The sequence below is a fragment of the Lissotriton vulgaris genome, chromosome 1_1 (genome assembly GCF_964263255.1).
Source record: "Lissotriton vulgaris chromosome 1_1, aLisVul1.2, whole genome shotgun sequence".
Classification (NCBI taxonomy): Eukaryota; Metazoa; Chordata; class Amphibia; order Caudata; family Salamandridae; genus Lissotriton; species Lissotriton vulgaris.
The window spans coordinates 837,124,658-837,137,449 of record NC_141685.1 but is presented as its reverse complement, the minus strand read 5'-3'; the positions used below and the strand labels follow the sequence as shown (position 1 = coordinate 837,137,449).

The 12,792-nt window shown below is 44.5% G+C and overlaps 1 protein-coding gene across 1 annotated transcript in view; it reads left to right on the top strand.

Moving 5' to 3' along the window:
- LOC147747984 (cytochrome P450 2D17-like) overlaps window positions 1-8,472 on the top strand; it is a 227,496-nt gene extending 219,024 nt beyond the window's left edge. The window contains exon 9 of the mRNA XM_086957545.1: window positions 8,061-8,472. Coding sequence (XP_086813671.1) covers window positions 8,061-8,239 — 179 coding nt within the window. The 3' untranslated portion in view covers window positions 8,240-8,472. The remainder of the gene's footprint in view (window positions 1-8,060) is intronic.
- The last annotated feature ends 4,320 nt before the right edge of the window (window positions 8,473-12,792 follow it).

The following is a 12,792-nucleotide window of genomic DNA, read 5'->3' as shown; positions in this document are numbered from 1 at the left end:
ACATTGTTTAAACATATTTACAAGGCCATGAAGAGCCACGTAAAATGGCTTTACGTGGCCTTGTAAATATGCCAGGGCATATTGAAAGACCAGAACGTCGAAAAAGTGAGTCCTTACCTATGTCTTAAAAAAACAACTGAAACAAGTCTATTGGTATTATACTTTGATAACTCTACTTCAAAACTCAAGATTGGGGAGATTAGCCACACAATTTTTGGAGGTTAAAAAAAGTTTACATTTTGAATTGTTTATGGATGTACTATTCTCACAGTGAACTAAAATGTTTTATTTAAAATTCAGTTGTGGTATCCTCGACATTGGGGCTCATATAATGAAGTGGAAAAAGAATAATGGTGAACTTGGAGATTGTTATCGTACTCTGTGCAACCTCAAGGCTAAAGAAAATGTGGAACATGTATTGTTTTGTTGCACCGCTTACAAGAGGCCTAGAAAGAACTGGATTTGCCCCTTGTGTCTCTGCTTAGGCATAAGACACTACCAAATAGCCCATAGGGTTTTGTTGAGCGACACTTCTACTTTGGTAGTGACCAGCCTGATCAGGTTTCTGTTTACAGTAGGACTTGTGTGAAGGAAGAGTGGCTTGAATCTATGATAATTTGTTTTACCGAAAGTGGTTCCCCCTCAACCTTCTTTATTGTATGATACGTTGTCTAAGGGTGGGTCTACCTTGTATTGGGGTAACCATTTTTGTTACAGCTAGGCTCTTCTAGTTGTGAAGGGACTGAATCTGTTTATTACTTAAAGGGTTTCAGGTACGAACCTGATCTCAGGTATTTTAATTCTATGATATCTTTTTACTCTGTGTGGTTTTAGGGTATATTCATGCTATCATATGATGCCATTATTTCTGTAGGATAACTGAGATGGCTGCTGGGAAGAATTTGTTATTATTTTTAAGTTTACACTTTTTTAAGAGAGGTTCTAATATATATGTATATTGATTTACGGTGGTTGCTGTTATGGTTTGATAGCTCTGAATTTCAAAGATTTGTTTGTGAGGTATCAGGAACCGACTCTAAAATGCTTTCTGCAGAATTTGCAAATGTATTTAAGTGAATTATTTGAAAAAAAAAATTTATGATGTGGTATTGTTATTTATGAGACTTTTCAAAGGATATTGTAAATTATGTAAGATGAATGACTTTCATGTATTTTTATTGCAGCAAATATGTATGTTGGATGTATTGAATTATGTGTGCTATGTTTTTAAGGAATTGTATTCCGAAATAATCTATCTATGAAAAGTTTTCAAAAATCATAACTAGGTGTCTATTTAAAGATAAATATTTTTATAAATTGGAATAGGACTTTTATTGTGTCGTACTGTGTTTTTTCTCAAACTGTTTTATCAGTTTCGTGCGCAGACGCAGTAAGCAGTTCAACATGAAATTTCTAAAACCACTTGTAAGGAGCATGGCCATAATACAGATCAGTGTCAAACATAGTGGTTACACACATCAATAATCACAACACTTTCCGTTCAAACAATGTTGTCTGGCGGCTTATTACTAAAGAGCTACGATGGACCCCCCTTTAAAACCCACCCCCCAACATCCCTGGAACAGGGAACTAACGTAAGAAACTGTGAAGACTCTCACCGGCATCAGTCCCTGTGAAAAAGAACTCGAAAAGTTCTCCAGGCTAGGATGGCTCCCCCACCTGGATCAAAGCCTAGGCAACACAAAACAAGGATCACTTTTCTGGATCAGTTCAGCAAGTCTCGCCCCTCCAGGCCCCACCTAGAGACACCGTAGCAAAGTTCTAAAGGGAAATGGTCACTGTCTCTTACTTTGCTGGAGCGTAGTCCTCTGTGCTGCTGTTGTCAGTGTTCACCCGTCTTGGCACAAGGCTGGTCCGAGGAAGGTTCTCTCTGCACTCCATTTTCCCCCAGTGGGTCGGAGACATCAAGACCCAGCAACACTGCCGCTCTGTCCAAGTCGGAGAAGTGATGTGATTTGATTTTAAATTAAAAGGATATGTGAAACAGATATTTCCATCTATATTTCACATGTTCCTTGCGAAAATGGTCTGTGACTGGTTTGACTTGCATTCATCTCGCCATGGTGGTGGGGGCCACATCCTGAAACAAAGAGCAGGAAGCCGTGGACCAATTTCACCTGACAGCCCATAAGGCTGGGTGGAAGAAGCTTCCGCTTGTGGGAGGGTTCAAGTCTGGAATAAATGAAGCGTCCTGGTGCGTGTGAGGCAGGAGAATCAGGGAAACTTACTAACAGTTATCTCACCAGAGCCCCCCAAATGTAATCAAAGCCTTTGCTAGAGTCCGTGAGTTTCTGTCAGGCGTTCCGAGGTGACACTCTGCCATAGGCAAGCATGCCACTTAGATATAGTGGGGCCATCGGCGTCTTCCAAGCAGCTGCCGGTGTCACCTTAGCTCCTTCTACAAAGCCACACAATGGATCTAACCCAAACTGTTTGATGCTTGAGAGAAGGATCCCGTAGCCCCAGCAGACTAAAGTCAGGTGTTTGAGTTAAGGGGTGACCAAGAATATCTTTCATCTGAGCTACTATCTAATTCCAAAAGGGCCGAACCTGAGGGCAGTCCAACCAAATGTGGCGAAAATCGCCCAAGAGCCCACAACATTTCCAACATCTGTCCGATGTGTCTGGGTAAATGTTATGGAGCTTAGCGGGGTGCAAATACCAATCATTGAGCAACTTCTTGTGAGCTTCTCGTAGACCCTGAGATCCATTAGACCGCGGGATATCGCTCCATATTTTCCTCCATTGCTCTACAGTTATAGATGTCCCTAAAATCTGGTCCAAGAAGGCCCTGTTTCGCAGAGCGGTAACATCAGCTGAAAAGATCAGGAGAGAGTACAAGAACGAGATACTGCCTCTGGTATTCCTCTGAGTATGCACAAATTTTTCTTTTGGGAGCAGATCTATTGTGGCTGCCATTCGGATCTCAGATAATGTTACCCAGTGTTTAACGTGAGTGTAGTGGTACAGCTCTCTAGTAGGTAAATTGAAATCACAGCAACAATTTTAGAATGTAAGTATGTTCCAGCCGTGAAACAGGTCGGAGTTGGTGAGACATCCCGCCACGCGTCAGTGGCCCGGGACCAGTGCAGGTGGGAATGCTTGGTTGAAGTGAATAGGGGTGTATTTGGATGGAAAGGTTATCACACCATAGCGGCGATAAGCCTCATCCCATGCTTTTAGGGTGGTCCTAGTTGGTGTGCTTAGACAGGCATTTGGTGAGTGATGAGCTTTAGATTTCCAGAGAACATCCCAAATCATTCTGCCAGTTAAAGCCTTGTCCGTGTGGAGCCAATGTTTGTCTGACGCCCGCGAGGACCACTCCATGATTACTCAAAGTTGTGCTGCTTTATAATAGTGGGGGAAGTTAGAGAGTTGTAAACCCCCTGCCATTTTGGGAAGAGTCAGGAGTTTATGAGGAAGGTGTGCTCTTTTATTCTGCTATATGAGGGTGGTGAGCATGGATGCAAGGAAGTGAAGAACTGCCGGTCAAATTCAATTGTAACCCCCAGAAAAAGGAATAGAAGTTGTGGTAGAACCATCATTTTTATAGCATTTATAAGCCCTTGCCAAGAAATGTAAAGTGGGGCCCATTTCTTAAGGTCTTGTTGCAGTGGACGAGGAAGCGGGGGATAGTTAGCTTTGTACAGGTCCTCCACCTGAGGCGTGAGTTTGATGGCCAGGTATGTGATCGCCTTTCTCACCAGATGGAAGGGCGTATGGGACGCCAATCCCTCCATCTCCTCAGACTTAACCGTCATATTAAGTAGGAAAGACTTGGTGATATTGACCTTAAACCATGCCACCGTTTCAAACTCCCAGAGTTCTATCTGCAGGGCCCACAATGATGTTTGAAGGGAGGTTCAGGCCAAAAGGACGTCGTCTGCAAACAATGATATTTTGTGACCCAAAGGTAATCCCCTGGTTGAGAGGGGAAGCCTTTGTTCTGGCTGCCAAGGGTTCGATGCTTAGGGCAAATAAGAGAGGGGACAAGGGGTACCCATGACGCATGCCCTGTTCCAGCGAAAAATAGACTCTCGAGTGAGGGCAGTCATAAATAGCTTGAATTTGTGTAATAAATGTATCCCCAAAACCAAATTGCTGCAAAGTGTGAAAAAGGAAGGACCAGTCTACCCATTCAAACACCTTCTCTGCTTCTAATGCCAACAGCACTGCGGGGGTCTTTTTCCTGGTGGCTTGTTAAATGGATCACACGCCAAAGATTCTCATACATCTGGCACCCTTTAATGAAGTGTTACTGGTTGAGTTGGATCCGATCAGGCATAACCTCCTCCAACTTATCAGCTAGTATTTTAGCATACAGCTTCGTAACAGTGCGATTGGCCGGTATGACTGACATGTGCCAGGGACTTTACCTAGCTTTGGGCTTACTATAATAAGGCTTCCCCCTTGGAAGGAGTTACAGCTCGTGTCTCAGTACAGGAATTAAAAAGAGTGATCAGGTGAGGAGTCAGGTCAGAACTAAATGTTTTATAAAATTGGGACGTAAGCCCACCCGGTCCTGGATATTTGTGCAATTTCAGGGAGTTGATCGATTCCTGCACATTATCTGCTAGAATGGGCCCATCTAGGAGTTCCTGTTGGGAAGGTGACATTTTTGGGATGGTGGTGCAGGCCAGATAGTCTAGTTGGCGTGTGGGAGTTCACTGGGTCTTTAGTGTCTAAGGTCTTATAAAAAGTTTAAAAGGTCCCTGCCTGCCCCTTTTCAGTAGAGGCCAAGTTCTCAGTAGATTCCTTAATTGGTCCTATATAGTCTTTTTCCTGTTTAGCCCTTAACTGTTGGGCCAAGTGAGTTCCCAACTTATTCCCCCTCTCATACGTGGTCTGTCTGAGGTGCAAAAGGGTACGTTCTGCTCTGTTGGCACATATGGTCACAATCTTTCCCCTCAACATGGTCACATGGGTGGGGAATGCTATATAAGCTCTATCAGCTTGGAGGAGTTCTTCCTCCAGTGCCAAACGCTCTTTAGTCTTGTATCGCATTAGAGTAGACATAAGTTAGATACATTTTCCCCTTAACACCGCTCTAAAAGATTCTCAAGTCATGGCATAATTAGTGTTGTGGGGGCTGTTCGTCCAAAAGTACTCCATGATGGTGGTCCTGAGCTCATCCCAAAACAGGCAGTCCCAGGTCAGGGGGTTCAGAAAGAATCATTGACGGAAAGAGGATTGTGGGCCTGGCCAGTCCAATTTAATCTCTATCATGGCATGGTCAGAGATCATTATGGGGTGGATATTAGCAGACCTAATGGTCTGTTGTAATGTTTGACTCCTAAAGACATGATCAAGCTGGGAGTAAGTTCTATGTGAATGTGAAAAAATAAGTGTAGCCTTTGTCGGTGGGATGGAACGAATGCCAGGCGTCGAAGAGCTCAAGTTGTGTTATTGCCTGCTTCTTGGGTATGGAGAAGATGCCTGTGCGTGATTTCTGAGGATAGGTACTATCTAGTTTAGGGTCCCAAATGAGATCAAAGTCCCTCAGCACTATGATCTCTCGTTCCGCAAAACTCCCTAACTGATTGAAAAAGGGGAGGAGAAAATCTATCTGAATCGAGTTTGGGGCATAGATTGTAGGAACCAGACGGGCTCCCGTTTGTGGGCCTCCTGGAGGATTTTCTCCTTGAAAATCTTTAAGGAATGTAGCTTGGCTAAAATGGCACGAGTTCTAGCTCCTGTCTTCTGTGAGCCTATTCTGTGGACTCTTCCAGTCACACCTTAGAGTGGTTGCCGACCAAGAGGCTAGAAGACATACCCACCACAAAAACCTGTAATCAGAGCCCTTCACCCCCTCCTCCGGCCCCCTGACGCGGATGATATTGCACCTAGAGCGATTTTCCAAGTCTTCGCACTTGAGGAGGGCTGACTGCAGTTGGAAGTAAATATGTGTTGTGTCCGCTTCTAATGGGGCTCCTCACCAATCCAGAGCCCTGGCTCCCACCGAGTTCACATCAGCCTGAAGAGAGATCGGCCACGCTTTGATGTCCTTCCTCAGAGTACCCAAGGATGAAGGATGAAGGATGAGGATGAAGTCTGATTGAAGTTCTTCCCTGCACTGTTTTTTAAATTCTCTTAGCGATGCCAGGAGGTAATCTTTAGACAAGTCTATCCCTCCCCCAGTTTTCTTTTGACTAGACCCTGCCGCTCAGGTAAAGTAACTGGTGAATCTATTGGCCTGGGTCTCATTAGGTGGCATAGAGGCTGTTGACCTCAAGGGGTCCCACAGTGTCCAACCTGTTTCACAGAAGATCGAAGGGGGCCACAGCTTCCCGTGGGTACACCACAAGAAGATAGGAGCATTGGGTAAGTGTGATACCCTCCATGCAGGACGCATCACTGATGACCAGGCAAGTGGGCACATGTGCCTCAGGCCCTGCAGACACCACCAGCTACAAAAGATCATCCTGGCGCATGGATCATCCTCGCCCGCTCCCACCTGGCGCATGGACCCCAAAGGCGCCGGAGTACAGCGGATCATGTCAGTGAGTAAGGCAGGAGGCTGTTGGATCAAGAGGTGCCAGAATTGTAACCAGTAATGGGAAGCAAAAGCAGAGATCCTGTGCGAGGTTCCTAATGCCATAGTAAGTTGACAGGGGTCTCACTGGAGGAAGGCCCCCCCAGGCAGAGTTACTCAGGGCCTACGGGGCAGCGGCGCCATTCATCATGGGCCTGCTGGCCAAGCAGAAGGATGCCTCATGAGTAAGGAGCCGATTGTTGTGCTCTCCAGCAGCCCAGGCCGGGCCCACACCCCTCACTCGCCGAGTCTCTGCGCACACAGCACGTGGTGGTTTACCGGCATGGACTTGCACAAAAAGGGCACCCAGGTTGCTTCTTACCGCACTTTCGGGCAAAGTAGCAGCCCGAACTGTAGTCTGGTGTCACACAGAGCCTCTACGAGTGCCTTGTGGTTGGTGCCATATTAGTTCCAGTTCTGCCCCTGCGGCCCGTACCCAGCCGCACCACAAACCGCTCACCAAGTACTCCCCGGGGATGTGAAGAAATGTTCAGCAGCAGTCTCGCTCGTCATCTCGCTTCTGCCCTGTCCGATGTTCCCAGGTCGGAGCCTCATTCACCATATCTGCACATTGTCTCAGGCCACAGCAATGATGCTCCCTCACAGTGGGTCATCAACACCAAGTCGGGCCAGTCCGGGCCATCCCTGGCACTCCGATCACCGGATCCATGCAGGCATCAAAGGTTGGCAGTCAGTGGTGAAGTTGCTTAGTGTTGTGCTGAGCCTCAGTGGATTACGTCCACATGGCCATGACCATTGGCCACGCCCTATGTTGTATTTTTTACTTATTAACTGATTAGTATTGGTAAATACTTTACACTTGTTTTCTTTGAGTTAAGCCTGACAGCACTGGGCCACAGCTACCTAGGATTTAAATTATTGTAACCTGACATGATACAGAATAGTGACATGATTACTTGATGAGGTCTCACAACCGCTCCAACTAATAATCCAATTTCTCACATAATGCTTTCACTGAAGAAAAGAGCTTATCATTTTTTTTTATCAAAACTTGTCATTTCAGAGGATTAAGATGTTTCAATATTTTCTGCTTGATAACAGGAAACTGAATGATTAGAAAATATATTGTTACTTCAAGAACCATATCCACTTTTTGTATCTCAACTCCTCTGTTTCTAAATCCATGGTATGTCTCCATTCAGTGTTATCCATTTGATCACAGAATACATTATTGCCTTTGATGAATACGGCTCATGAAATTGAATGCTCTACGTCAAGTTTTGTTTTCAGGCTTGGAAAATGGAAGACTGGATGATTCTGCCAAGCACCTCAATACTGAGTTTCACGGTGTTCGCCATAGAAGTGATTTATTATCAAGTACATTTTTCAGACTTCCAAAACTGAGTGGTTTTCTAAATATGCTAGCCTCAGTATTTTATGATATTATCTCCCAAAAACGTAATTGAAGCACTTGCACTTTCTTGCCCTCTTGCTTATACAATGGCCTAATATTTTGCCTTTCCCTGTTTCCCACGCTTACCTCCAGGTCGCCGTGTCTGTTTGGGGGAGCAACTAGCCAGGATGGAGCTTTTTCTCTTCTTTACCACTCTCTTCCAGCGTTTCACCTTCACCATCCCAAAGAACCAGGCCAGGCCACGAGAAGACCCCGTTTACACTTTCACCCACTGCCCTCAATCCTACCAGATCTGCGCTGAGCTGAGATGAAGTTCTGATCCTCAGACCACCCCCTCTCTTAAGCTCTTCATGTGGACCCTTCCTCCTGAGGATTTTGCCGTCGCCAAGGCAGTTGTACACTGACTACCTGTGTAATTTCGTTAACTAAAGTGTTTGGCTAACATCCAACATCGTCACACTTCAGCGCTGTATATTTCATAAAGCAATTCTCTTACATCAAAGGTCTTCAAAAAAAAAATGTGAATAAAATGTTTACAAGTCTGGTCCTCCACCAACAACTTTATGGTAAAAAAGGGTGGCAGGGGACGGTGGAGTCAGCATGCCTTAATGGAAGTTGCTGGAAGGAAGGGCGGGGCTTATAAAATCATTTCACGGGTACCTTTTATTTAGTCCAAAATGTACACTGGATGTGAACGTTCTAACAGAGTTAATGCATCAAATTAAACCAGAAATGTACATAGAAACACTGCACCTCATAAATGGGGTGCAATGGGCTCCTCTGAGCCATAGGCCCGGGTACAGCTGCACTGCTGCACTAATGTTTTATTATTGCCCTGAGAAGCAGGCTATCCACTCTGTCTCTTTTGCCCAGTGCTCTGGGCCATTGCTCCAATGCCTAAAGCTGTTTGTCACTTCCCCTTTGGGGAAGAAAACCCCACACATCTTAACACCACCTTCTTTGCTGCAAGGGTGCCCTGGGCCCTAATGATAGCAATGAAAATAGGCTTCCTTACTTTCTTTTGGTTAGTAAGGCAACCGTATTCACGGTGTAGTGGCCCCTCACACTTTTGGCCCCACTGCCAGTGCACCTCCTGCACTAATAATAGCTAGGGCCCAGTAGGCTGTTTCCTCTGACTCTTTTTGCCCTTTGTTAAAGCAAGAGATGAGGCCCCACATCTCACCCCCTTTCCCTTGGCCATCACTTCAAGGCCTGAAGGAACACTGGCACAGCAAGAGCGGCCTGGGCCTGATATTGCCAAAGACATGAGCTTCCACTACTGTCTTGAGTAGTAAAAGATAGCCATAATTGCAAAGCGGTTTGCCATCACATCCTGGGCCCTGGTGCCATTGCACATGCTACACTAATGATAGCCAAGGTCCTGTGAAGTAGTCTGTCTCCTCTGCCACTCTCGCCCAGAACCCACAGGCCCCCCCTACCCAGGGCCATCGCTCTTGGGGCAGAGTATGCAGTATCAGCACCTTTGTTCCCAAAAAAGAGCCACCCTCTCTCCTCAGCCTTCTCACAGGTGCAGCAATTAAAACAATTATAACATAAGTGTAGTGGGCTCCTCACTTCCCTAGGTACTCATGCTACTGCACCTACTTCATCAATGAAAGCCATAGTCCCATAAAACAGGCTGTTTTCTCAACAGTTTATTAAAAAAGCAGAGACCCCACATCTTGCTTCCTTCACTGTACCATCGCTTAGAGGCTTTGTAAAAAAAAAAAAAGAACTGAAAATAAAAAGCGTGCACATCTCCCTAGGGCATGTCAACAAGGCCTGATGCCGTCTCTTTCCTTTTATGGAAAAAAACGTGCTGTGCAATTTCACCCCTTCCTTCTCTCTTGGGCCTTTTCTCCGATACTGGAGGGCACCACAGGAGGGCCAGACAGTGAATACATATGAAAGCAAAAGGCATTTAGGAATAGTAAAGTTAGGAATCCTACCTTTACTACTCCTAAATGCCTTTTGTGAATACTGAAAGGCGAAAAGTTAGGATTTTGTCTCAGTTTAGGAGTAGTAAAGTTAGGAATCCTAACTTTACTACTCCTAAATGCCTTTTGTGAATACCGAAAGTCATAAAGTTAGGATTATGTCTCAGATTACTTTTGTGAATTGGGCTCTATGTTCTTATCAGTGATGTTTTTTGATGCCTCATATTTTCAGATTAAAATAAACAGGATGCGACATGATGTTACAAAATGAAAAGGACAAACGTTTCTCTTATTTTGAAACAGAGTTCGAACGGGACATTTAATAGACCTATGATCATGGACACTGGCAGGCTTGAACCTTTAACTTTCAAAGTGAGAGTCCATGACCTTAACCATTAGTCCACAGTTGACTTTCTATTGTGCTTGATGAAAGCATAATTTTGCCATACATTCTGAAAATGTAGGTCATTGAGTTCCCATAGGTGGCTGTACACTGATTACTTCATGATTAACAAAATACAATGAAGTTAATAAAGGTAGACAGGTAGGGGAAAGGGACAGAGAGAGATGGTTTTGAACTAAGAGCTCTATAAAAGAATGTTATTATCATTAACAGTTCTTTTTTGCTTAATACTACGACAAAAAATAGAAATCGGGAAAAAATCTTTTCAGCTTGATAGTACGATTAAAAAACGGAAATTGGGACATGTTGTAAAATGAAAACTATTAATCTTGTTTTCCACTCAGATAAAAATATATCTTTTGGAAACAGAATGATATTTAAGCATACCATTGAGTTTTGCCACAGGCAAATTTGAACTAATAACATACAGAGTAAGAGTCCAAGGCCTTAACCACTAAGCTACAAGTGACTGTTTGTGCAGCTAGATGAAAACATAATTTTGGTATTTGCTCATAAAGAAAACAGGTCAGTCAGTTTCCATTGGTGATTATACATTGACAGCAACATCATTTAAAGACCAGGAGGGAGGGTGGGAGGGAGAGAAGTTTTTTTCTTTAAGACCCACAAGAGTATGTTCTTAGCAATAATACCTTTTAACCAGTCAGGATTTGTGCAAAAATCAGGCACCATAAAAAATCTGCTTGCAATATCTGTCCTGTTGGACAAAGCGGCTTCCTCAGGATTGGTAATGCATGGCTGCTTCGTGGACTTTAAGGCCGCCATTGACCGCTTACCCCGAAGCCTATTATGGCTCGAATTGCGGAAATGGGGGATTCCACCAATGCTTCTACAAGCCATAATTGCGCTACACACTAACACTTGGATCCACATAAAACTTGGGGGCGGATCGTATACCTCAAAGAAAATACAAACATCATGCGGAGTGAAACAAGGTTGTATGTTAGCGCCCCTTCTTTTCAACCTCTTCATTTCCGATCTGTCGGTGTCACTCGACGAAGTTAAAACTCACCCACCAAAACTCACTGGGTTAAGAGTTAGTAATCTATTGTATGCGGACGATTTAGTACTGCTAAGCCACACCAGGGTTGGCTTGCAGAGACTCCTTGATCGATTGTCCCTTTATACCACCGGAAACAAACTAGAATTGAACTTAACATAGACAAGGGCAATCGCCTTTGGGTCAAGTAAGTAACGAGGCAGCGGTTGGTTATACAATGGTAAAAGTGTTGATAAAGCCATCTCATATAAATACCTGGGGGTTCATATGGACAGAAGGGGCTCATTCTCCAAACATAGAGATGAGGTAGAAGCCAAAGCTTTGACAATCCAGGTGGCAATGAAGACCCTTGCAGGCAACTGTCTGGGCCAAGCCTGACCCCACTCATAACTGTCATGAAGGCAAAAATCACCAACTTCCTCACCTACAGCCAGGAGATCATGCAAGGGAAGGACAACAGCCATGTGAATAAAATAACAACAAGAATATTCAAACAAGTGTTGAACCTTCAGAAATCTTCATCCCCTGCTCAAATACGTCTCGAGTTTGGCCTTCAAGATCATCAAGCAGTAGGGGCTGGAGCATTCATCAGGCTGTGTAATAATTTGCTTACCTCCAGAAAAGGAAGCCTGGAAGCCCTCCAGTGGCAGGAAATCTCAGCCGGTCAACTTGGTAGATCATATTGGTGTTATCTACAAGACTCCCTAAAACTCCTGGATTCAGAAGAAATCTGGAACTCGAACCCACTGCAGCAGGCACTTAAAATCCACATCAAATGGATTGTCTGCTTTTGGTCCTTTCATTCGGACAGAGAACGCTTGGACAATTGTATCATGGTTCACGCCAGGGATTATGGCCCCATATATGTCATGTACTTACTCTATGCTGTGTAAAAAAAGATTCATGGCTCTCAGAATGGGCGAATGGCCATTCCTTTATCACTTGCCGAGCTGGCAATGCGTAAACGTCAACGCAATGTGCAGGGGGTGCTGGAGTAGCAAGGAAACAATTGAACAATTGAGCATGTGGCATGTCTTTGTCCTACATTACTCGACGACCGAAAGATCTTGTTAAAGAGCGAATGGAATAAACTCGGCATTCGTACGTGCCTACAAGCTATCCTTGCATCAATGAATCCGGACAATTCAATGCTCAATATCCGGTTCACCAAGTTTATGACAAGAGCAGCAAGAAGATTTATAATTAGAGAGAGCCAGCAAGCAAACAATGGTCAACCATAAAAGGGAGGACGTAGGTCGACATTTACCGACAGGTAACGGCCGATGCGGCCGTTACCGACCGGTAAATGGCTATTCTAGATGTAGATGGCCTATTTTACCGATTCGGTAAATTTACCGATTCGGTAATTTTGAGATGTAGGTGGGACTCTTCTGAGTCCCACAGGCCTTACCGAATCGGTATTTTACCACCCAATCCAATTGGGTGGTAAAATACCGATTCCATGTGTGCATGCACATGTGTGCATGCACACCTATGGCATGTGAC